The sequence below is a fragment of the Nipponia nippon genome, unplaced genomic scaffold, assembly GCF_047370975.1.
Source record: "Nipponia nippon isolate SJK-2023a ecotype South Korea unplaced genomic scaffold, ASM4737097v1 scaffold_5, whole genome shotgun sequence".
Taxonomy (NCBI): Eukaryota; Metazoa; Chordata; class Aves; order Pelecaniformes; family Threskiornithidae; genus Nipponia; species Nipponia nippon.
The window spans coordinates 23,764,294-23,790,233 of record NW_028262369.1 but is presented as its reverse complement, the minus strand read 5'-3'; the positions used below and the strand labels follow the sequence as shown (position 1 = coordinate 23,790,233).

Genomic DNA, 25,940 nt, shown 5'->3' with positions numbered 1-25,940 from the left:
TAGATGAAAAGCCTGCAGAAGGAGAGGCAGCAGCAGCCATGCCGATAGGCTCTGTGTGCAGTGTGCTTTCTTCAGCTGATAACGCATTGTGCTCAGAAGAGACCTGAGGAGCAGCATTGCATTGCTGGTGATTCTACCTTGAACAGGGACCCTGCCCCCCTTTTGGCCATTAAAAAGGTGTGCTGTTCCGTCTTCTGGCCAACTTCTCCGTGAAGTAATATACTCTACCTCCCTTGATTTCCTTGTAATTTCACTTGGAGAAGTTGCTCTCTCTTTCACCTCTTAACTAACTTTTATGTAGTGTTGCTGGCACAGTTAGCGGCAAGTATGTTTTGATGGTGAATGAGGGACCCAGTACACTGTTTGTAGAGTGTTTTGGGATCATCTGTGATGCAAGGGGCTATGGTAAGCATATTTATTGGTCTTTGTCAATAGACGTGAAAGTATCTAGCTTAACAGTAACTTTGTCTAGCCTGAAGCTAAACCTCCTATCCAGCAAGTCAAGAGCTAAGCCATTGTTACTGAGGCCAATCCTTTTTCTTAGAAAGAAATTAAAATGGAAGAAGGCATAGTATATCATCAGGTTAAAATAGAGGAGAAATGCTGTATAAAAGTGAGAGTGATCCCAGGGCATTACAGCAAGAGGAAAGAAAAAATCACACAAGATGAAGACTTCTAGAGAAAAAGAAGAGATCACAATAGTACAAAAGGTACTCTGAGTGGCCCTGAAACAGTGTTTACCAAAGACGGATTCTGTCCGTAATGTTTTACAGAAATATTGGAAAAAGCACAGGTAGCTGAATTGCAGATTTCTTGAGGCAGTATTGACCAGAAGGTAACTTGAATGGTCTGATGAGCTTTTATCAAATTAAAGAAAAAGCTGAATGGACTTTATGTGGAGCTTAATTTACTGTGCTTTGAAGTCAGAGTATTTTAAAGCAGCTGTTTTAAAGTGAGTGAAACTGGAGGGGGTGAGGGTTGGAATAGAGAGGCTTGACATTTTACAAAGCTCTTAGGCATGCCTGTGAGATGCTGTTTCTCTCCGTCTGTGCTTGAGGGTAAGTCCCTCTGTAAGTAAGCCCGGCTGCTTTTGCACAGTACCCAGCTGCCCTATAGACCTGTCGGGCTGTAGGAGCTCACAGGCTCACCTGCTCCAAGTGGTCCGTGCCGATGTGTAAATATCTACCCACCCATGGAAGCAGTAACAGGCATATTGGCACTGTATGATCGTCATGTTAGCCAGACCTGAAACAGCACGAAGTGTGCCTGCCTTCATCAGCCTGGGTCAGTGCTAAGGGGTTCTTACTGTAGTCTAGCAATAGGGGCTTCACAGCTGCCTTATTCCTGGACATATCTTCATTATCATTAGCAGTTTTTTCTTACTGTTGAAGTCTTTTTTTTGCTGCACATTCAGCAGGTTATGTTTTGTCCTTCTCCCAGGGAGCATGGGAAACAATTGTTTTCTTTTTTATAACAAAATCGCTGCATAGTCATTCACGGCAGGAAGTGAAGCAATTTAAGTGTCTCCAAATACCTTTCCTCTTTTCTTTATGCCCCAAACAAACAGGCTCCAGATGTAGAGTTACAAAAAAGCAAACTGACTACTTATTTGTAGAAGGTGGTATTCAACTAGATTATATTATTTTCTTTTTTGGACTGTTCAACAGTGAGATGTGGGCTGGAATGCTTTGACATGTTGCTGGCTAAACGTTTGTCCTCTTGTGATAATTTGAGCTTTGTCTGTCTTGTGATAAGTTTGTTATGAACAAAGAAGCATATTCACGTCCTTGTTAAGCACATTTTCACCTGATCATGTGATGGAAACCTGTGGCTTACTGGCAAAAGCTGCACAGCTGTATTAAAAAGCAGTTTTACAATGGCTATCAGCTTGGTACTAGGAAAACTGATAAAGGCAGCTTTTCTCCCATCCCTACAACCCATCCACATTCATTAACATCAAAGTTCTGTAAGTCTCAGTACCAACTGTGTTGGTACTCATCTCACGGAGGATTTGCTTCTCTCCCCCTATGGGAAAGTTCTGCATCCTTTAAATCATATTAAGCTGTTTCATTTGTAAAATAATTCTTAATAGTGTGCCATGAATTGAATTCAATGTAGCTTTTTGAAAAATTCTCTTGGAGTTCAGCTTAATACTACTTTTCAGGACTGAAGAGCTGGTGAATGCAATTGAGCACATTCCTGGTAAAGTTTCTAGGGTGTTCACGATTAGTGGTTTCCAAAACCTCAGTGCAGCAGTACTAAAAGCATTGGGAGGCCAGAAACCACTTTAATAAGAAATCAAAGAGACTGTATATCTCAGCATGAGATACAGACAGATACACAGGAATCGCTTGCTGAGGTAGAGAAGCTGGAGAACTCGGATGCAGGAAGTTATGTTAGGGCTTGGGTATGCCCTGACGCTGGGGTCGGGGGGGGTCATCAGTCTCACTCTTCAAGTGAGAAGTTAGGAAGGAATCTCATGTACAGAGTGGAGTGGCATATCCTAGGGGCAGCCCTCCTGTCTTCTGTGAGCTGCAACAGCCGGTGCTCTGGACAATACCTGAGTTTGCAGAGAAACTGGAGCATTACTGAGAACATCTGTTTTTCTTTGGTTTGTCACATATCCTTGAAATAAATGCTAAGCAGTATTATTATTAACCTTTAGAAATGTTTTCCCTGTTCCCCCAAATTCTACAATCTGGTTGTTCTTTTTCATTTCCTGCTAGGAAGAATAGCTTTTAATAAAAACAAAAAACCCCAAACCAAAGAAATTCATTATTATTACACAGATGTCTTCTGCCTGTAAGAGAAGGCGAGAATTTAAAGGGACAAAACAGTAGCTAGATTTTCTGTTAAACACTTGGCAAATCTCAGCAAGGGTAAGATAATGTAGATGAGACTAGAGGAAACTGTGCGACTGAGTGCTGCTTATCTAAAAGCTGTGCTACTCTTTCAGTGAGCATGTGGAGACCGTGGAGCAATGGGCATGTAAAAGCTCAACCCAGACAGCTCCAAATCTGTTGTAATGAACCGATGAGATTTGAGGTATATGTTGGTGCTGATGGATAAGCATGAAGAATTCTGAAAACTCATGGAAGTTATGAGGTATTCTGTTTTCTTACCTCATACCTCACCCTTCTGGAAGATGCTGCTCCCCAAACCCAAACAGTGCTGTTGCACTTGGAGGTTTTTCTGTCTTGTTTTCACTGTGTTTTGCAGTAGCTTTAAAATTCCCTGCAACCTTTTTGACTTCTCCACCATCCATACTGTTGCAAGTCTTCTTTGGGCCAAGCCACTGTTTGCAGATTCTTGTTGCAAAAAAACAGCCTGTCCTGTCTCCCCAGTCTTCTTTTGCAGCTTTTTCTGTAGCAAATCTTCTGTAATTCATGTGTTTGCTGTTTACGATGCAAGCTCTCCACGCAGAGGAGAGAGCTCTGGGTTGTGTGAAAACACATACTGCACTTCCACAGACTGTTAAGAGTGTTGAGGCCAGCACGCCTAACTGGTGGAAGTGCCTGCTGGGCTGTCTCAGTGGGTTTTTAGTTCACGGATTATTTGAATCTGAAAGCTGATCAAACCCAGAACGTGCGTTAAGACCACTGAGCGTAGGTTGTGTGGGTGATACCATTTATACTTTTTTCCCTTGGCTCATCTGTATTTTTTCTTTATTCCCACACATCTCTATCCCTTCTTTATCTCATCACACAGTGGCTTTCCTCCATTTCCTTATGAGTTCAGGGTTTTTTTTCTTATCTCTGTGGCTTTTTCCTGTAGTCAGCATTCAGTGTGGTTTTTCTGGAGCTGGAAAGTCTGAAAGTATAAGATATTAAGAGAGTCTAATGAATGTAATCCCTGTGACTTTAGCTCTGTTGAGAGCAAATATGAAAGGTGGATGAAACCTTAGGTTGATTGAGAAGTTTGATAAATTAAAAGATAGTGACATGCACCTGAGTCCACTGCACAGCGGCACTTTCAAAACTACCATAGTCAGTGCCTATCTTTGATCTTTTTATTTGAGAACAGCAGTAGCGTGTAAGATCTTTTTCTTTTGATCATTTCCTGGAGGCACTTTTCGTCCCAACTATCTGCTGCATATCCCTCTTCCACAGCAGATGAACATTGACTGCGTAGTGCTTGCCAGCTCTGCCAGACCTACGCGGATTTGAGTAATTGCTGGCCACCGTGTTCATTCTTGCTGTAGAAGACTGATATGATTTCAGATCGCAGATGATGAAAGCCCGGTGTGGGAAACCCATTGTGCCACCTACTCTTATTTTGCCGTTCTCTCTCCTCATTTGGGTGCGGTTCTGTATGTTTTGTTTATGTTTTTTTCTCTCTCTCTGTGAATTCCTGTTTCTTTGCTGACACTTCCCACAACAGAAGTTTTGATTAATGCTGGCTGCACACTAGAGCTTCTGAAATTCATTGCTTTATTCCCTTACTGCAGATCAATAAATACTTATGTTTTATTTCCAGTGCTTTGCCTTACATCACAGAAAAGTTCAGTGTTCCTTCTTGAATACTGTTCTGTTTTTAAGTTTGTAATACTTTAGCCCATCAGCCTGTAGTTTATTTCCTTGGTACAGCCAGAGGCTGTGTGTTGCGTAGTCTTCTTCCTAAGTAGTCCCGCTGACTGCCATCTAATAAGAGTGGAAGAGGCAGAAACAAGTCTTAAACGCTTTGAATTTCAGTCTGATTGCCCATGCAGCGGATCTAACAAAAACTAGTTGAGCACTTTCTCAGGGATGTTTTTTCAGGCTTTAGAGAACCTTTGGCAGTTCCTACAGCCAACTCCTTTAAATATATTGGAGTGAATGAACAGAAGGTTTGGACCTTTAGTCTCAATCCTAAATTGAGGCCACCTTAAGGAGGGAATCGGACCTCACTCACAGATGGCTTTTCCTCTCTTCTCCTTCTGTCGGGAAGTACTTAGTGCCTTTGAAAAGGCTGCAGGTTGTTTATCATTCTTGCCTCTTGCATCCAGTTGGCATTGTTGGTGTGTATGTGGAGGGTGGCTCTGCAAAGGGAATGGGGCATGGATGAGTATTTTTAGTAACTTTACAACACCGAGCATACACGTAAATGAATTCATGCGCAGTTCTGCCTTTGTTCTACGTAACAGTGATATGAACGTAAAATGCATTTGGTCCTTTTAATTGTTGAAGTGTGTATGTTCCTTGTACAGTATGCTACAGTGTTGTGTTTAAGAGTCTCTCAGTCTGGTGTCTTATTCACTTGCAAACTGAAGAGTTTTAAATATGGATATGTATGTTAGACCTGGAAGTGGTCCCATGCAAAATGTAATGAAGCTGGGTTGCTCTGACCTCTGAGCTCTAACATGTGTTTGTTTTGGCTCTCTCGCAAAAACCTGCAGTATACAAATTGGCACTTGTAAAATTGTTCAGATAAATCAAAATTGGTACAGGAAAAAAAGTTTCAAACTGTTTCTTTTGGGATCCTTTGCCATGCTATTTTTGATGTGTCTTTTCAGAGGAGTGTTTTTGTGGCAGCAGGCAGTTTGTTGCTTGAAGAAAGCTAAAATATTCTAGGAAGTCAAGCTAGCTGAATTTAGATCTTAAGTGATGCCAAAACTAATATAGCCTGTAACTAAGTGAGAGTGACTTTGCACAGTGAATGTCAGTCACCCGCAGCTTTGTCTTACATTTTCATATGAGCCTTTAAAAAAGGAAAACATAAACAAAACCCCAGAAAACGTGGTAGCTGCTTACATCCAATCGAGTTACAGCTACGGTCTACTGCATAGGAGAGGCTGCTCCCCATCCTCTGCGCACAGCGAGGGCTCTGCTGGTGCTGGCAGCTGGACAGATGGGGATGGACTTGCTGGAGCATGAAACGCCTGCGGTAGTGCGGGAGCTGGGCTGGCCTGGAGTGCCCTCTCTTGGCTGCTGCAGAAACCTCACATTTTTGGTAAACGCTGGGAAAGAGTCGGTCGGTTGTTATCATTTTAATTTTCCAGTGTGATGGACAGAGGTAAGCTGTATTGGTTGTATTTCCAGATTTGTGTTCTAAGGACCTCTGATAGCCAACTGAGTGTGAATCTTTGGTGCCCAATGCAAGTTCGAATCCCTCACTTGAAGCCACAATAAAGTTACGTGCTCCAGCAGCATTGCATGTAGGACTCTGTTAACTTGGTGCTCCTGGGACTCTTAACATTTTAGCAGAGCTCAGATTTTTAAGAGACTTCATACTGCTCTGAATCCAGGGATCCCAGAGGCAGCAATTGCAGTGGCCTCTGCTTGACTCTTTGCACTGCTAAATGAATCCAGATCAAATGAGGCTCTGAAAATAAGAAGAAAAATTTGACACCTGGACTCCAGGAAACATTTGTGGATTTTGATGAGGAGCAGTAGGGGGGAAGGGAAAACCTATGGTTCAACATAGTTAAATATATGGTGTGCTAAGTATGAATAAATTGTGAGTATTTTAAACAAGTTCATATACTCTGTGGCTGGCTCGAGCACAAAGGAAAAGACAACAGCTAAAACATACTAGTTCCTCAAAGGGTTACCAGGAGGCCAGCATCCTGGACTGCTGCTGGTGCACGGCAGTGGTCAACTTTCATCTTTTATACGAGTGGCAAACTTTTTTACATGTGATGCTTTTTTAAAGAAAGAATTTGTGTTAGTGTTTGTGAGTTAAGAGGTTTTGTCTACTGGTAGCCTTACTTTGCTGTCCAATTCCTTTCCTCATTGTTCAAATATGATTCATTTGTGTAAAGGAATCCTTCAGTAAACTGAAATTAAAAGTTCCTCTTTAAATGTACCAAGCCCAGTTCATGCCTCTTTTAAGATGACCAAATTGCATGAGGCTGTCCTGCGCACACTCCCTCTGCTGTAATGCAAAGTCATGTGGAAGGATAATAATTTCTTGAAGTTGAGTCACTTCTGTATTCTAGCCGAGTACCATTACAGCAACATCTTAGCTCTGGGTTGGGGAGGGGGTTTCTTCCCACCCTGTAAACTCTATCCAAGTAAAGGAGCCTTTTACTTTAAAGCAGAGACTGACATCCAGTCCTGACTGCTAGTGACTAAAAATCACTATTATCTGGCTTAATGTGAGCCATGTAAAATGAATCAAGGGCCTTAGGGGAGACGTGCGGTCGCAGTTAGTGCTGTTTTTTAACCTCAAATGGCTCTAGCTGGTCTGTTAACAGGGAGGTGGCCCTGAAGTCCATCAGGGCACTGTGGGAGTGAACTTGGCTTTTGCAGTTAGTATAGACGGTAAGAATCTGTTTTTCAGCCTGCTGCTAGCACTGCTTTCTTTCAAAAACAAGACAACAGCCTATGCTGTCCAGTTGCACTCACCATTTACAAGATGTGAATGTGAATTCACTGCTTGCTGTCTTGTTTTAGCAGGTGTTGTTCTTTATGGTGCGTTTGGGTTTGAGTGTAAATCGTAAGGCAGGGTTTCCAAAAAACATTGTTCCTTTTGTTTTGGTAAGAAAAGCATGGTGCAATCCACTGTTGCAATCACCTTCGTGTTAAATTTTAGAGAATATGTATTAATGATTACACCTTGAAATTCAGTAGGTCTGTGTCTTCACATGCAGCTTTTGTTGCATTCCTCATGGCAATCACATTGCGATTCACGGTTACTGGTAACAAACACTCAGGGTTTTACAGCACTGCTTGTGTTACTGGCTTAGCCCTGTCACTGTGTAGTTCATATTGCTCTTCCTGTACAATAGCTCCCTCTGCTTGAAAACAGGAGTGTAATTATAACCCCTGTTTTGTATTTGCCTGATCAATGGGTTTTAATATGGGCCCCTTTTTTAAGATTGCTGCTGGTGCTGCTCTTCCTGAAGCAATTCCAATACATGGCTTACGCTCATGCATGTTGAAAAGTAGCAAGGATAACCGTGTTGTTGTCGAAACTTTACTGCACAGGAACTGTGTGTGTTTGCAGGAACTCTACATTTCTGCATGAAGATTAGAGCTGGTTGGAACAGTTTTTCAGCTAAATTATCTCTTAGCAAAACATGATGATTTATTGAAGCCAAAATTTTTTTATTGCAGTGAAAACTTAAGTTGAAACAGGACTGTTTCTCATCAGAAATGTGGTAGTTAGGCCGATGATCTTGAATATCTGCATAGGATAAGCTAATGGTGGGATTCCCATGTCCTACTTAAGTGGTTCTGATCTGGAACCCAAAAAAGAACAGCTTTGGATCAGACAGAGCAGGGATTTGAACCTGGTTCTCCCACATTTTCAGCCAGCAACAAAATTACTGGGCCAGTCATTCACTTGCAAATTTTTGTCAGCTTATCTGCATCAGTAAGGAAGAGTGCTGGTTTTGTTTTGTTCGTTTTTTATCAATACAGCTAAGCCAGCAAAAGTCATAGTATAAAAGCTGTTGTGTCAGCAAAGGTGTAGTTTTGCTGACAGAGCATTCACCCATTTAGGGAACCAGCATAAACCTTGCTTGCTGTGGCAAGATGAGCCCATGATAGGAAAACTTGCTGGTTTAGTTCTATTAGCAAAGCCTTCCTAATGTGAACAGTGCCTTACTTGCTCGAAAATGGCTGTCTCAACACTGTCCTGGTTTTGCAAAGAAGTCCAAAAGGTTATTTTTATTTTGTATTGGAGCAAACCCCAAATTTAAAAACATCTCAAAAGTCTGTGTCAAACGGAGTGTTTGTTCTGTGGTCAGCTGTCATCAGGATGGTTAGGCACGTGGTGTTGTCGGCAAGGGCAGGGAAAGCTGACTCACTACACAAAGGGCAGCAGTAACTTTACATTTTCAAACTTCAACACTCTTAAAGCAAAACCTTTTTTTTTTTTACATCTTGGAATCCTTTGGATTCTTCTTCTGGACTTCCTGCATTTGGGTTTGTTTAGTTTCTAAAAATTTCCAAAGCGTATGCAGAACATGGATAGCCTGCTATTTGAAACAAATGAAATCCTTTCCCCTCGGCATTGTGTGAGGCAGGTTTGAGCATAAGCAGGTTTGAGTCGGACAGCCCAAGCGTATTGGCACGGGTTCAGTAGGCAGAACACCATTGTGCAGCAGAGGGAGGTTGCTGGGCTTGATTATCAAGACATGATACTCGCAAGGAAGCCTATTCTGTACAATGCGGATACCCAGTGTTTGGGAAGATTATAAAATGGCAGGATTAAGCAGTAGAACAGGAGAGAATTATTAGTAATATGTATTTACTTGAATTCAGCTTCAGCATGGCTCTTCCTGCTATACTCTAATTTCAGTTCTTTAATTTCAGCCATTTACAGATATTACATTCATTGCCTCATATGTTTGCACATAACTTAAAAAAATGTTCCCTTGGAAAGCAATGTATAGTTACATAAAAATAAAGAGTTAGAAAGCATTCCTGTTTTCAAATTAAAACTGAGGTGCTGAATTCATGGTGGTCTTTTGTGATTTGAATTTTGCCCTTTTTTTTAATCCCTCCCGTGCCCTGAATAAGATGCAAGTCCTGAGGGAAAAATAGTACATGATTATGCATTTGAAGACCCAGTGTATACAAGGAGCATTTCTGAACTTTATGAGCCCTTAGCAAGGGGTAGAAAGGCTAATTCTAATCTTAAAAGAAGAATCAAGGAAACAAAAAAAACCCCATAAATTTGTTTTGTGTATCTTTCTGCCACTATATAATAACTTATGATCATTTCATTGCATTGAGGATGAATTTTTAAATGGCTGAATGCATGATAGAAATCATAGATAACATTAGCAAAGGCTAATAAGACTGGGAAAAAAATTAAGTGAAGTTAATATCTTTGCATCAATTTACAGCCTCTCTGATGTGTATAATATTTTCTACTTCACATTCCTCTGTATACACAACTACAGTGTTCCTTGTCTTCAGTAATAATCTTAGTTACTCTTCTGTTGCTGTCCCCCGTATTCTCTGTTAAGGAAGCTTCATGGGTTGAGAAAATGTCTAAGTTGTCATGCAGATTTGACAAAGCAGGAACGCTGCAGTAATATAGCAAATGTATACTGCTATTTCTTGAATGTTTTGGGTTTGATTTTTAATTTTAATTTAATAATATTTTTAATTAAATTTCTAACCTTGCAATGATTTCTTTTAACATCAGTTTTGCTGCTATGAAGCTCTTGAATGGCATGCAGAATGGTTATTTTATGTAACATTAGCACGTAACAGGCTGGATAGAGGCTTGTGGAAGAGTGCCAGTGTTGTTTTTCTATTTGCAGGTTAGCCTGGCCATTTCTGTGTATGTAAGAAGAGGGAAGGTAGGGTATCAGTCAGCTTTCAGATCTTAAAATTTCTTAATGGATTAAGCAAGTGACAGAATATCTTACTACTGCAAACCTTTCTTTTAGTAAACTGTAAGCTTTGGCAGTATTAGTAGACAGTCCTTTGGAACGTCTCAGCAAGCTTCAGTTCTGTAGCATTAGATGCTGAACATGCTTAAGTGGTCTTTACATACTCAAAATAAACATCATCTTTCTAGGGGCTTTGACTTTTTTTTTCTTTTTTTTTTTTTTTCCCCTCCCCCTCAGGATCCCTTAGATCCAACAAGAACAGCCATTGTGATCAGCTCTTTGGTGGCAGGCGGAGTAGCCGAACGTGGGGGCCAGCTTTTACCAGGTGACCGCTTGGTGTTTGTAAATGAGAAACATTTGGACAGCGCCACTTTAGCGGAGGCAGTGGAAGTGTTGAAATCTGTGCCCCCAGGTACAGTTTCTCTTGGAATCTGCAAGCCTTTGGTGGTAAGGACCAATTTTAACTTTTTTCTATTTGATTCTATGACATGTATAGACTGGGTTGTTGTATTTGGTGTGGAATTCAGGACAGAAGTATGTATGCATGTGGAAAGCCACTAAGTTGCTATGCATACACCTCGACATGTCCAGAAATTCTGGCTGTCTGATGAATAGGCAGCTCGATGTCCAAAAGATCTGACTGGAAAACCAGCATTCTCAAGTTCCTGCTGAAAGAACATCCACATGGAATCAGAAGACATGTCTGGGCAAACCTATGCACACCGGACCTATGCATAGGTGTAACATGGTTTGAGCAATTCAGTAAATATGTGCTGAAGTCCATTTCACTCTAAGACACTGCTAAGTGCTTGCTTGAGCTCCACTGACATCAAAGAAACTTAATCTGTTTGAAGTCAAGACTGTAAATTCAAGTAGAATTTCCTTTTTCTAGAATCAGAGCTTTGGAACAGACAGTAGTTTACTTGAGAACACTGCAGTATTGTTCATCAAGGGCACCCAGGCAAAATTAATTAAAGTAAAGCACCATCTAATAGAAAGTGCTTGTAATTAAAAGTGGTAGAGGAGTGGTGAAATGGGAACGTAGGAAGGCTGTTAAATATATTCTTTCCTTTTCTAAAAAGTGATATTTCATTGTTCATATTCTTGTATTTGTCTTTCTTTCCTACACATCTCTTAATTTTTTACTATATCTGTACTAATATCTTAAAAGAATAAAAGCTGTTGTCTTCATCTTCTCCATTTATGACTTCCCTTTTTTACAATTCTGGAACTTTTTCCCCATCTCTTTTCTAATGGCTGGGTCTCCCTCTCCCTTTTAGTTTATTGAAAAATGTGGGAATTTTTTTAATTTGTTTTCCTGACTCATCATTTTGATTGCCTTTCTCAGGGAGAAAACAAAGAGGAGGAGAACATGCACAGTGTGGATTCCAGCAACATTAAAACCAGCCCTGGATCTCCAGAACCAATAGATAATATTAATTTATCAATAATACTTGAAGCACCACAGGTATTTGGTTACTCTTTTGGTTCAGCTTAAGTTTATATGGACAGGAAATGATGTTTTAAATTAAAAAAATAGTATGTCCTTCAGATAAGGCTTAAGTATCGGATAGACTTCAGGCTGGATTCCCTCTGAAAAAGACTCTAACAGCTAACTGTATACTAATTTTATTGTGAACAGTAAGCATATGCATAGCACTTACCAGTGCGGTTCGCAGACTGCCTTAATCAAATTTACTATGATATTAAAATACCTTGGGTTACCTTGGATATGAAATAGGAATGCTATGTTGTTAGTAGTCATAAGTAGTTGGTTCAGCTTTGCGGAGAAAGTAAGGTATGGAAGCAGAACACTTTTTATTATAATAAAGCAAAACAAAAAAGTAGTTTAGTGTATAAGGCAAGCTTGAAACCTGTTCTTCTTCATAGACTTCCTATGTGGTCTTGAGTGATTTCTTTACTCTCTTCCTCAATTCTCCTCTTTCGTGTCTTCTGAGAAATAATTCTGTTTATTGTGGGAGGATGAGGCACTAAAGATAGTGAGAAACTCAGATACCAGCATGATAAGCAATAATATTGCAATATGGACCTGTGTAGAGTGAGAGATGTGGATATTTTTGAATTTTCATCTCTTCTCAAGTGCTTTGCAAAATTTTTATTAATTCACATTGGTAAATGCATTCTTTTTAGGCCAGAAAAGACAATATATAAAGGATCATCCAGAACTGCAACACAGTAATAAAAATAAATTCTAAATTTTCTTGTTGCTAAACATGTCTACCTGTCTCTGGATACAAACATATTTTTAATGTTGAAATGGTATAATAGAACCACCAAGAGGAGCAATATTACAGGGTAGATGTAGGTATACTATGTAGAAATTAGCTTGGACATGATATTTACTGATTTTCATGATGTAAAATGGAGTTTGTTGTTTTCTGAGTGCATAGGAAGTGTTCCTGGCAGAGCAATTAGTCCTCTGCCAGCTCAGATTGTTTCTGCTTCCCAAATAAAACTAATGTTATTAAGGATTTTTAAATAAAGTATTTTATCTTAAAGTCCTGCTGAATATAGAAACTGGAATGATCAGCTTGTACAAAATATACGCAGAGGTATTTGCTTGTATTTTGTTTTACCTTATGTATGACAGCATTGATAGTAGCTAAGAGCAGTAGTATAAAATTTCCATCCGTTTATCTTACCTGCTCATGTAAGAGCCAAGAGCGGTGTGTCATGATGGCTTCCACTCTTATGTACTAGCATAGTGCTGACAAAGCTGACTTTAAAATAAAAAAAAAAGGAACTTGAAGATTTTATATGCTACAATAGTAGACTTTACTGTCATGTTTGCAGTATTCCCTATTCCATTGGTAGCGTCTGCTACTGCAGTGCAGCAGTCTGTGATTATACATACCTAACTGCTGTATCAGGAGATGGTAATACAAATTGCTGGTGTGGTTCTGAGCTAAGTCAACTGTTTCGCACAACAATGAAGTTGGTGCCTCTTACAGAAGTGTTTGGAGAATGATGCTGCAGAAGTGAAGTGAAATGAAATGAAGAGAATTAGTATCTCTTCAGACTGGGTATTTTTTGAGACTGAGATATGCAGGGCAAATAGATTAAGGAACATTTAATTCTTATGAAAAAATGTGCTAATGTCTAGATTGCTAATGTTCTGCTTTTGTGCTAGCTAGTATTATTGCATTGTTTCCTTATGCTCTTGTCTGTCCCTTGTTTTCTCACCTGCCTCTCACTTGAACTGTGTGAACATTTTGACAGTGTCTGGATTTTTTTCTTCTGCATTTGTACAAACCTAACAAAACAGGATTCTGACACTAAAGGTCAGAAATAGTGAAGTACCTTGGGGAGTCTGGGAAAGGGCAGGAAGCAGAAAGAAAAAACATTTTGATTGAGGACCTCTGAATCTGTAGATTGGTTTTGGTGTTTGGGGTTTCGGTGCCTTGAACATCAGGTTTGGGCATACGTACTTGGTGGCCTGAAGAAAAGAGAGGAAACGCTTTCTGTGTGTGGCAAGCTTTCTGGTAGCGGTGCAAGGTGTAAAATTTCAGAGACACGGGTGCAGTCTACTCCATGAGCAACCCATTCGGTTTAGGAGAAGCATGCAGTACTGGAAATTGGGGAGGGACGCAACAAATCCCAGAAAAAGAACTGTAGAGTGAGATCTTTCAGAGTTGGTTTTAATACCTTTTCCTTTTGGTTTTGTTATTTGGGGTTTTTTTTGGTTTGTTGCTCTGTGGTTTGAATTCAATAGAAAGTGGAGCACTCTTCTCTTTAAAACAGTAAGGGTATTAGATAATGAACAGTCAATTATGTCTTTTTTTTTTTTTTTTTTTTTTTGAGGATGTGGATCATCCATTTCCCCTCTCCCTCAGGTTAAAATATTGTATGGATCACCCAAGGGAGGGACAAATGAGTATGGCGTGCGTTTGTTTGTTTGTTTGTTTGTTTGTTTGTTTGTTTGTTTTATTGCTGATACTGTTATGTAAGCAAACTCAGGCTGTTTTTAATTCAGCTGATAGTATTGTAAGAAATGTACATGCATTCATAAAGTGATAGCAGATAAGTCTGAAGCACAGAGATACTTTAGCTGGATTTATATATACTTTTTCCTGTAGGTTTTTTACTGTTATTAAATAATTCTCATTCCCTAACTTCAGTCCAGATTGGTTATTCTGAATGGCTGCAGCAATATCTAAGCTGTGCAATTTAAATTTCTTTACATTTAAAAGAAACACAATGTCTACTTTTGGTGTTAAAATCATAAGTCAGAGAGTGTATTTTCTTTTAGAAAATGCAAAATGTAGAAGAATTTAACTTTAAAAATCAGGATGTACTTTTAATATAGGCCTAACATAAAACATAGTTTTAAGAGTTAGCAAGAAACATAATGTAAAATCTATATTCCTGTAATGTTTCATGCAGGGTTTCAGAGATGAAACACCTTTTAAAGAAGAACTTGTTGATGAACCAAGTTTGGACTTTGGAAGGTCATTTCAGCTTTCTCAAAATGACAATGAGTATGAGAAGGAGTCCTGGGAGATGCATGAGTTTCTGAAACCCAGAACAGAAGAAATGGATGAAGAACGGGAAATGTTGGTGGATGATGAGTATGAAGACAATTCAGACTTCTTGAAATACAATGCATTGTGTGGACAGAAGGCAACTTCAGAGAGGAACCTTGATACAGAACAATGGGCAAAGCAAATTGAGACTACTGAAATACAAGACTTAAGATCCAGTATTAACTTAAGTCCAAAACAGTCCCTGGAATATCCATTCAATAAAGATCAAATGGTAAGGAATGCTGTGTTGGTCTCAGTGCTGTACCCTGACCATGGGACCCATACCTCAAGGCAAATTCCAGACCTAAACTCTGTAAGGAGTCAGGAGTCTTTCTAGTTGTTTTTTTTTAATTACTAGATGAGATCTGGGTATCTCTAACAGACACCAGTCTATCCTTTTGTACATTTTGGAAGGTCCTTTTGGTTACTTAGTGTCTGTATATTTAACTGATTGAATGAGATATGTGCTGTGGTTGGTATATTTACAGGCATCCTGTACTTGCTGCTTCTTTCCCATCTCTGACTCGTGGGCTCAGTTCTGTTTTGCAGGCTGTACTAATATGGTGCATGTCAGTAATAGCAGAATGTCACTTGATGGTTTTAATAGTCTAGGGGCTTCAGCAGCAATGTCAGTGAAAGGAACTCCCCCTTTTCCTCATTATTTTTAATGCAACTCAGTTCCTTGAGCCAGATGATAGTGCAGTTGAGCAAAAAATGATATGGTGGAAGCAATTGTAACAAGCATACTGGTGGATGAAGGAGTAGAAGGAGACAGAGCTTCAGGTAAATTGTGAAACTTATTTATGTGTCCTCCTCAAGTATTCTGAGAATTATTTTTTTCTGAGTCTTTGTTCATTCACTTGCCAAACAAAAAGTGATAATATCAGCCTTCCGTGCAGCAGCTTCCGAGATGTATGCTTTTATATGAAAAAACTGAAGTGGAAAAGGATTTAATATCACAGCCCCAGAGAATTTCAGGTTTTGTTTGTCTTGTCCCCGTATGCACTATGCACATAAACAGGCTAAAACGCAGGTTCTAGTGACAGTTTTGTACCAGAGTGCACAATATTAAATTTATACGTTTGTTACTTAACAACAACAAAGGAGCAAGAGTAAAGAACTTCTTGTCTGGATTACAGGCAAGTAGAAAGATGCAGTTGCTTTATATTGCAATTGCACATAACATTTTTCATGCCTCTTCTTAATATAATGCATAAATGAGCAGCTAGTATTTCATAGTTATCTGAATAAATATGAATGTAGTTGAGGAAATGTTGTAATGCTGTAAAAATCAATGTTCATGTCAAATACCCCTTTATAAGTGGATACCATTGTTTTCTAACTTTAATTACTTTTTTTTCTCCTCTGTGAAGTGTGAAGAAAATGCTAGTATAAGTTCACTATTTTCTGGAACCACAGCACACAGTGGCTACCAAAAAGACACATTTGAAACTGAAACTACCCAGTCAGGAGCAAAAAGCAAGATGGATTTAGGTTTGTAAGAAGTTTTTTCTTTCTCTTATAATTTCATATTTACAAATTTAAATTTTGTACCAAAACACAAATTTTTTCAAATGATGAAATATTCAAATGAAGACTTCTCCAGGCTCAAGACAGTCTGGCTTTAAATAGGTTTCAGCTTCATGACCTTGCTTCCTCCTCCAAATCTTTACCTACAGTTGTCACAAGTGATATTGAAAGTGGCTGCAGCTTTGTCCTGCCTGTGGAGAATCACTTTCTTCTGTGTAGCTAATGTCCCCAGTAGGACTCCATGCATAAGTAAAATAGCTCATGCCTGTAATTTCTGTCAGGAGTTTGTCTCAGTTGCTTTTGACTGCTGATTTGATAAACTTTAGCACTTAAAAAAAAAAAAAATTACAGGCTCTGGAGGTCACTTTTCCACAAACAAAATTTGCAAGTGAACTCTATGGTAGATAGTTGCCCCATATCTTGGTTTTGTAATCTGTGCTCAGAAGCAAAGTTTCTCCTTGTCAGACGGCTAGAGATGGATGGTTAGAATTTGGTAGATCATCAGGGAAATAAATTTATTAATGTGCCTGAGATAGCACTCACTGGTTGGGAGCAAGGAGGTTGGATTGTTTCCTTTCTTTGTCACCTGCATCTTGTACAGCAGACACTGTGTAAGCTACAGTGGCAGACTGACGACTCTTGTAAGGAGCTCTGGTGATTCAATTAATGTTGATACTTAGTCACCAAAATGACATCAGTCTTCCCCAGTGTGATAGGGTTCTGTGCTGGAGCAGGGCTTTGCACTGCTCTCCCTGCATAAAGGATGGATTTGCTATTTCTAATCATGTGTTTTTGTGAGGAGCATCTGTCATGTAAGTTGTACCTAAGCATGTCTCGATTCCACAAAGATTTGGCGTTTCCTGTTATTACTTGACTGCATGTACATCAGAAGCAAGGTGCTATAAAAAAGTGTTTAGTGTCGTTTAAATTTCCTTCAAAAATAAATGTTCTGTATCTCTAAGCCTCTTGATCATCACACAACATCCATATTCGGAACCTGGTGAGCTGAAGAGTTTATTTCCAAGGGTGATACCTTGTAGATGCAGGGACAGAAGATGCAAAAGTTCACATCTACACCTTTTCTTCTTCAGGTACAAAGCTTCGGATTGACTCTAAGGGACCTGGGCTTGCTGTTGATCTGGAAGCTATTGAAAAGGAAGAACTCAAAGGGGAGGATTATGTTTTTTCCAAGAACCCGGAATCTGGGAGAGAAACCACCTTAGCTCAGCCTAGAACAGCGTTATGCAGGTATGGAGAAAGATTTCAGGTTTTGGAAGATTTTCAGTTCATGATCTTAACTGTCTTCTTGCTTTACTTAGCTGACATCTTCAAAAGCTGTGTGAAACAGTAAGATGTACATAGATAGCCAGTTCTATGACTTTTGCCCAAGGAGCTGAATTTCACCTTACAACCTTGTTGAATCTTTACTTCCCACATTTTCTCCCCTAAGTACTGGGACAGAAAAGTGCAAATGGCTCTGCCACCTACTTCACTTACTCCACAGTGAGGGGAGTATGGATGTGGCCTGGAGGAAAGGGATGTAGCTTTCACCGGCAGCATTGGTCATTACTGCTTAAGGAGCTCTGTCCTCTTGGTTTTCCCTTTCCTTTGTTCTTCCTTTTGGGAAGAGCAGTTCAGGCATCCCTCTCAGGCCTGTGCATGAAATTTTAGTCTTGCCAGTGGTGCTAATAAATTTTGAGCTGGCACTGGTTGTAGATATTTGCCACATCTGTCAAGTGTCCCATTCTTTCTCCAGCAGTTTTGGGTGAGTGGGTAGTGGATCTGCTTTTGGGGCCTGTTGATTCAAATCCTCAGTACTTCCCTAATTCATCCATGATCTTCCCTCAGAGGGAAAGCAGCTCAACATTAAGGTGAGGGGATTATTTCTCCAGCACAACATCCTGCTTCCTTTTTGCAGTTTAAGAGTAGCATTTACAGCTCTCAGGATCTACAGAAAATGTGTGCAAGGGTATATTGTTTCAATTTTTCTGTGGGGGCATGCAATTCCATACTTCTGTTCCGATTCTGTGAATAGGCGAGTCACATACAGTATAAAAGTTTAATTAACACCCTCTTCTGGGGTGTTTAATGGAACATACCAGATCTGTTCTCCCAGTTGCATCATGATCTGCTTTCTGGTCAGCTAGACTGGTTTTATCATGTTTAGATCCCTCTGTAAGAATCACAGCATATTTATCAGAAAGTAAATGTTACTTGCTTAAATAGTAATTTTGAATGAGTAAATGCAGTGCAGATTTGTATATCACAGAGCAGCTTACAAATTTGATCTGACCATCATGTTTATTTCTGGAGCATTCCTTAAGTACATTTAAACCTAAATACAAAAATTCCTGTCTAGTCTGTTGACTCTGCACATTTGGTTTAAACTGGACAGTGTAAGAAGGCGTTGCTGTCTCACTGCCAGATTCAAAATATGCAAGGAATTGAGACCTGGCATGGGTGATGCCTTTTTTTATTTTTTATTCCTCCCCTCCCTCTGCCCCCAATTAGTGAATTACCTGAAAGAGAAGAAGGAGAAGGAGAAGAAACTCCAAACTTCAGCCACTGGGGACCACCACGGACGTATGTTCATATGATTACATAATTTCTTCCCATTTACCTTATGTCTTTTTTTTCTGTGAGCCCGATTAGTTATCGTGGTTTTTTTCTTCCCTCCTCTGCCAATAACTTTAAGGTACTTGTGTACCTTGGGCTTTCTTAGATACAGTGAATTTTTAACAGATGTTCAACAGAATTATGCCTTCTATTTATACAGCTGACTTGGGAAAGCTTGGCGGGTTTACGTTGTGGATGACCTACAAGTTCTTGCTCATTTAGTAACTATTAGGTGTGAACAACACACATAGTGCTGCTGTCTCCTTTTCCATGGGTTCTCTGCTAAATTTAATGGCAGAATTCCAAATTGCCAACCCAAGTTTTAGCCACAACCTTGTTGTATTGTTAACATTTTTAGGTGAATAGTTTTTATAGTCCTAAGTAAAATATAATCAGAAAGTTTCTGCTTATGCTGATTAATATGCATCCGATACACTGAAGTCAGTGTTCACAAAGTTGTGTGAAACTCTTTGTTTTATTATTTGTCTAGTATCCCACTTGCAGTGTTTGCCATTTCCAGACAATTTGCTCAAAATGAAAGAGGATGAGTGTTTACTTGAAGACCTGTCTATTTTACCTTGACTTTCTCTGAAATAAAAGCCTATGCCTAGTGGGCATGGGTTGGCAGCAGAATTTTGTGGGGTGAAGTCTACTTGGGGTAAAAAGCCGACTCTGTTGAGACCATTCTTAGGTTTCTGACTTTATACCTTTACTCTATTAAATCTTCTTGAAAGACCAGAAGCTTACATTATTTAAGGCTTTGCATTTATAGTTTAAAAAAACTGTTTCAAGCTGTTAAACTACCGTATGTATTTTTTCAGTGTTGAGATCTTTAGAGACCCTCACGTGTCTCTTGGAATCAGTATTGTTGGTGGACAAACTGTCATAAAGCGCCTGAAGAATGGAGAAGAACTTAAAGGGATCTTTATCAAACAAGTTTTGGAAGACAGCCCAGCAGGAAGAACAAGGGCTTTAAAAACTGGAGATAAAATACTTGAGGTAAATGCAGATAAACCTACCTTTTCATTCTAAGAAATAAAGGTTGACTCAAACAGCTTTGGGAGGAGAGAAGGACAAAATAGTGCCACCACTTCATGAAGTATTGACGACACTGTGTTTTGAAAACCAAAAGAAACCTGTGGTGGCGTCTTTTCTTTTTTTAAGGTCTGACTGTGGAGCTCTTTTAACATTCTCCTCTATATTTAAGAAAAGATAGGTCCTGGTATCTGATGGGGAAATGAAAAAAAAGAGAGTGCCCTCTTCCCATATAAATGAGTAATAAGTTATAGCATACCTTTATAAGCATAAGTTATAATATATAGAAGAACATTATAAATATATATATTATATATATACACATTATATATTATATATAATATATAGAGGAACATTTCTTCAGACTGAAATTTGGTCTATTATTTTGTGTGTGTGAATTCGGAGTACTTAACAGTCTGATTAACTATTATTTGTGGGAAATCCCTGATTCTGGCAGGTGCCATAGGGGAGAATGCCATTCCTGGCTCTCATCTCTGGCTCAGTGTTGATTTTTTACTCATTTTTTCTCCAAATGAATACTTCTGAATCTAGGTTCCCAAGCAGATAGTGCTGTTCTTGTGTTTTGCTTTAGGGTTGTGTGTGATGTTTTGAACAATTGTTTCAAAACAGGTTTAGTTGACAAACAGGTAAAATCTGAAGGAGTTTTACCATACCTAGCACTCTCTAACAATCTTATTCCTTATGTTTTTATCTAGAAGAATTGCTTTGGGAAACATATGGCCATCTTTTAATTATGAATACTAAGTAATATACTTTTCCTTAAACCATCATGGAAACATACTTTACAAATAATTTCTCTTGACTGCTTTTGGTACCTTCCTCAGATACACTAATCTTTTGCAAATGTGTGTGATCTCTTGTAATGACTCTGTGCCAAATACAAGCTACCTGATAAAAATAAACATTGTTTGTTAGGTTTCTGGGGTAGACCTACAAAACGCCACACACGAAGAAGCAGTAGAAGCTATCAAGAACGCGGGAAATCCTGTCGTGTTTGTAGTTCAGGGTTTGTCTAACATACCAAAAGTAAGTTTGTTTATATTTTTATTCCAAAACTTAATAAATGTGTAATATGCATCTTATTTTAAACTTGCCTAAATTCCTTTCAGCAAGTTCCATCAATTGTTGTGTCCATCCTTTCTGTCAGAGTTTCTGCTTATAGACCACATGATTGATTGATTACTTGTCTGGCCTGATTTGAAATGTCATTTCTCTGATATAAATCGAGTAGATGTAAATCTGTTGACTAGGTGTTAATTCAGTTCTCCCACCTGTGTAATTGAGTCTGGCCCTGTGTATTTTGATTTGTTCATATTTTATAATCTAAAAATACACTCTCTTATCCAAATGAACAAAAGTGTAATTAAAATTAGTCAGATTCACACTAGCAGCTCCATGTAAAATATGTCACCAAAGGGACTTGAAGTATTTATTTGGGAGCAAGTTAATTTTCAAGAAATTTTAGCCATCTCCTCATCTTCAAGGCCAAGGCAAGAAACCTTTTAATGCCTTAGTAAGAAAAGGCATAGAATTCTGCCTACCTTGAAGTACACACAAAAAACCCAAGACTTCTATGTACTTTTGGTATAATCTGAGAAGTTAATTGAGAATTTTGGTGGATTAGTAGACCTAAGGAGACCTTTTTGACAACTGTAGACAAGTCTGGCACAACCGTGTGTCCATTATTTTTCCATTGCTCCAGGGAGTCTTTCAGAATCTATTAAGACTTTCACCAACTACACTGGGAAGATGCTCAGGCAGTGATGGCAAAAATCACAGTGCTGGTAACTGAGTTGGCTCCCTTTCTGTATTGGCTTTTTCACAGAAAAGATCAAAAAAACTGTCAGAACATTCGAGTGTTCAGCTGCATCTCTGACCCTTACTTTCCTAGTCAGTCTAGACAGATCAAGGGAAACACGGATAACTTGAAATTTGAGTTGCTTTGCTTTGAACTGTAGGCTGTCGGAAACTGGACATTCACAGACTTTCAGCAGTGCTGCACAGTCCCAACTCCCATTCACCAAAATAAGGTGCTGCCAGAGGAGTAGGAATATATTACATTTTGAAAGAACAAAGAACAGCAAGGAGGAATATTACGTGGAGACTAAGCGTGCTTGCTTTTATAAGGTGTCTGTGTGCATGGACACTGGTCTCTATCTGAATAATTAAGAACTGACCCTTCAGGAGTCCATACTGAACTCTGTGTCAAGGATGTACATCCATATTGTTGACTTCAGAGTAATGTTTAATTGAATGAAGAGATGGGGCTAGATATCAAACAGTGAGCACTAAAAAAAGTAGATGATGTTTGTAAATTCAGTAAAAGAATGTAATTAAAAGACTGCACTGCAATGCACTTCTACATGGGGCAACACAAAAAGTGTACTGGGTAGCTTTATTGTTGTCATTACTTTTGGATGTTTGTTTTGCGGCTGTAATGCTCTTTCTAAGGTGTGTCATATATGCATTGTTTTTCAGGTGGTTTCTGGTGTACAGCCTAAGGGAATCAAAGTCAGCAAAGATCAGGATGCAGACAAAGGAAATAAGAGTGAAAAGGTATTTATTCCATTCAATGCTATACCCAAGTTTTACTAAATCAAATGGTATAATAGCATGCATTATAACTCTATGATAAGCTTCCCCCTGAAGTCCGAAATGAAATTTGAAGTGTTTTGTTGAAATATCTTTGATTCAAGTAATTTTTGCCAAATTTCTGCCAAATAAAAGGCAGGTTTCTGACAAATGTTCTGTGGATCTCCCCTGGGTGCTGAAACCCTGTACTTATTGCAGCTCTTCGCTGGCATCTTTCTGGAAGTACCTGCTTTGCTCCGCATGGAGGCAAATTGATTCTCTTTGTTCAGTAGAAACAGAGAAATAATAACTTGTACACAAATTATATCCTTAATGTGAGGCTGGCTGAAATTCAGTAAAATCATGTTATAGGATAATTAAATCCGCTAAGTCTCCTACGTTTCCCATTGCTGTGGAAAACAAGGAAATGACCGAGTGATCTGTAGCTGGCCAGCTAATTGTGAAGCAATTAATGCACAGTAACTTTCAAGCAACTTCACAGAAGTTTCCTCTTTAAAAGAGGAAAAATCTGTTTGATCTAAACCAGTGGATTCATTTCAATTGCTGCAATAAGGGAAAAGTTTAATTTCTCATTCCCAGCCAGATTGCTCTAATGGCCTAGGTATTTTCCTGTGAGAACTGCGCTGACTGATGAGTGTAGTTCAAGATACTTTGAGGGTATCAGAACTGGAGGAGCGGAGTGAGAATTAGTGCAGACAATAACTTTTGCCCGGTGCAGTTTAACATGCCAACTACAAATATGATGAACTCTTCATTTGATCCTGCTCAGTAGTTTTGTGTGTGGTGGATAACTGAGAAGGCCCCCTTGCCTCCTAAAGTTTTTTGTAAGACTCCTTTCAGATCCTGTCAGATACAGAAGCTATGAGGCTCAGTTATTCAAAAAAATCAAGAAAGGTGTTGAAGTTATGCTTTCATGCCAGTGGATAATACTTATAATGAAGCAGTTACAATCCCCTTTTCTTGGTTTTGTTATCTGTATTTCTAATCTCAAAAGCGCTCATCCTCTTGCAATGTGCTGCCTTTAATCTCTAGGACTCCAGTGTGTTGCATTCTATAGCGTTCGGAGGTTAAAGAGAGAGCCTAATTTTTTTCAAACCTTTTTCATCTATTGGTGCTGTAAACTGGTGGGTGGAATATAGAAGAGCTTCAGTGCACAAATATGTAGCTCCTTTTTAGCTTTGAACATTGATTCACAAAGCAGTCATACTGTGCTCCAGTAGGGGCATCTCTGAGTTGGAAAGAGTTGCTATTAGTGGATTACTAGTCCGCGTCCCTATGGGGAATCAATGATATTTCTAGTCCAGTCTTCAAAGTGTCACAAAGGAGTTTGGTTTGAAAGCAGCCACATCCAGATGGAAAATCTGCCTTTTCCTGTATGATGAATTCTTTTCAATACTGAAGGTTTTCTCTGATTTGTTGGTGTTTATCCTGCTCTATTGATCTGTTTGTTTAAAAATGATTATGTGAAGTAATTCGTATAAAACCACTTAAAACAATTGAGCTTCTTGTGGACAAACCAGATATTAACATTATTTTGCTGGTTGGCTATATAAACTGTGCTTTTGCCTCTGTGCTTGAAAGAGCTGTGTTAATACAGAAACCTGGTGTAATGGAGTACTCTGGCACAATTTACTCATCTGGCTTTTCAGCATGTCAGGAGGGACAAGAGAAGCTTGTCCTTCTAAGCCATAGCAAACTGCTGGATAAGCTTAGGTGTCTCGTGTAATTTCACACAGACTTTCTAACAAATGTTTAAGGTCTTAAAAAGCCAAAGGGTCAACGTTTAGATTATGATTTATTACTAAATTATAGTGATCCTACTGATTTGTCATAGCCAGCTGAAAGTGGGGCTGCAGGTTTTCCATCTTTACCTGCTCAGTAAATGTAGAATGTGAGTCCTCTGATGCTTCCTGGATCTTCTGGATTTTGCACAGTTCTACCTGTGTTGGCATCAAGCAAAAAGTGGGAGATGTATTTGGTGTATTGTATACTTTGGGGAAACAGCTGTCACCTTTCCAAGTGCTCTTATTATAGAATCTTACTACTACTGGATTGAATTAATTTCATTTACTATTGTTATGCTGTCTTCAATGCAGCACTTACCTGTAATATTTTTTAAATGGATGGGATTATGAATATCTTATCTCACAAAATTTTCTATGTAGCTTGTGTTGCAGTTTGCTAGTTAGATTACTCTATATAAATTTAGGCTCAAGATTTTAGAAATCCATATGCAGGTTCAGCTTCCATTGTACAGAGTAAAAAAATTTTATTCTGAGTTTGATGTTTGGGTGTTGAGTCGTATTTCCCAGCTACAGAGGAAATGAATTACGGGCATTCTGGTTGCTCTAATGGCATATCATACTCGGTGTTCCCTTTCTAAAGTGCATCCTGCTATTAGTAGTGGGGTTGCATGGGATACAGTTGAACGTAATTTAGTGAAATCATGTAGCAAACTAAGGCACAATCGAGTTACTTGAAGCTATAAAAACAGTTGCTCGGACGAACAAGCGCCTGTTTTCATTAGATTCAGAGCCTATTCTTTATGCCTGCTATGCGTCGCTATATGCATCATTATAGGAGCTGCCTGTATTTATGTGAGGTAATAGAATTTTATTGTAAGTTATAATTCAAAATATTTTTTAAATTTAAGCCAAAATATAGATGAACTGTTATGTTTAAATATTCATAGATGCACTAAGAATATTGAGTTCTTATTTTGTATTTAAAAGTTTGACTTTTATCAGTACCAGACAATTTTGTTGAGTCTCTAATGAGAAATGAGGTATAATTTAATGTTTATTTTTTTAACCCTTGATTAATTTTCACACTTTCATGTTTATGATGATACACAAGTATTTTGTCAACAAGTAAATGTGCATGTACAATTGTATTTTTTTTGTTGTTCAGTGTCACTTCTTGTTCTGATTTCTTGCGTTAAAAGCCTATGCTGCAGAATTTAGCATTGTAATTAAGTGCTGTAATTTAGCATTGTAATTAAGTGCTGTAATACAGTCCAGTAGACAATAGGATTTTTTTTCTTGTGTGTGGCAGTTACAAAACATGTAACTATTTGTCTTTGAATCCATTAGAGAAAATATGGGGCTCCGCCTCCAATGAAATTACCACCTCCTTATAGAGCACTTGGAAGGCTGCATGCAGAGGAAGCTAACATGGATGAAGAGGAGGATGAGGATGGTTGTGCAGAGAGTGAGTAGTGCCACAATCATTACATCAGATACGTTTATGGAACGCAATCGGATTGTGATAAACATATCTGCCATTTATTGTTTGTATTATGGGAAGTAGTGCTCAGAGTGGCAATAGCATCT

At 38.8% G+C, this 25,940-nt stretch overlaps 1 protein-coding gene across 9 annotated transcripts in view; it reads left to right on the top strand.

The window, feature by feature from the left end:
- Positions 1-25,940, top strand: part of PATJ (PATJ crumbs cell polarity complex component) — a 162,758-nt gene that overhangs the window by 46,081 nt on the left and 90,737 nt on the right. For all 9 annotated transcript variants that reach the window (XM_087734682.1, XM_087734680.1, XM_087734676.1 and 6 more), the window contains 10 exons: positions 10,508-10,717; positions 11,619-11,738; positions 14,675-15,046; positions 16,188-16,308; positions 17,436-17,592; positions 18,856-18,927; positions 19,782-19,959; positions 20,932-21,042; positions 22,495-22,572; positions 25,701-25,818. In XM_087734682.1, coding sequence (XP_087590808.1) covers positions 10,508-10,717; positions 11,619-11,738; positions 14,675-15,046; positions 16,188-16,308; positions 17,436-17,592; positions 18,856-18,927; positions 19,782-19,959; positions 20,932-21,042; positions 22,495-22,572; positions 25,701-25,818 — 1,537 coding nt within the window. The remainder of the gene's footprint in view (positions 1-10,507; positions 10,718-11,618; positions 11,739-14,674; positions 15,047-16,187; positions 16,309-17,435; positions 17,593-18,855; positions 18,928-19,781; positions 19,960-20,931; positions 21,043-22,494; positions 22,573-25,700; positions 25,819-25,940) is intronic.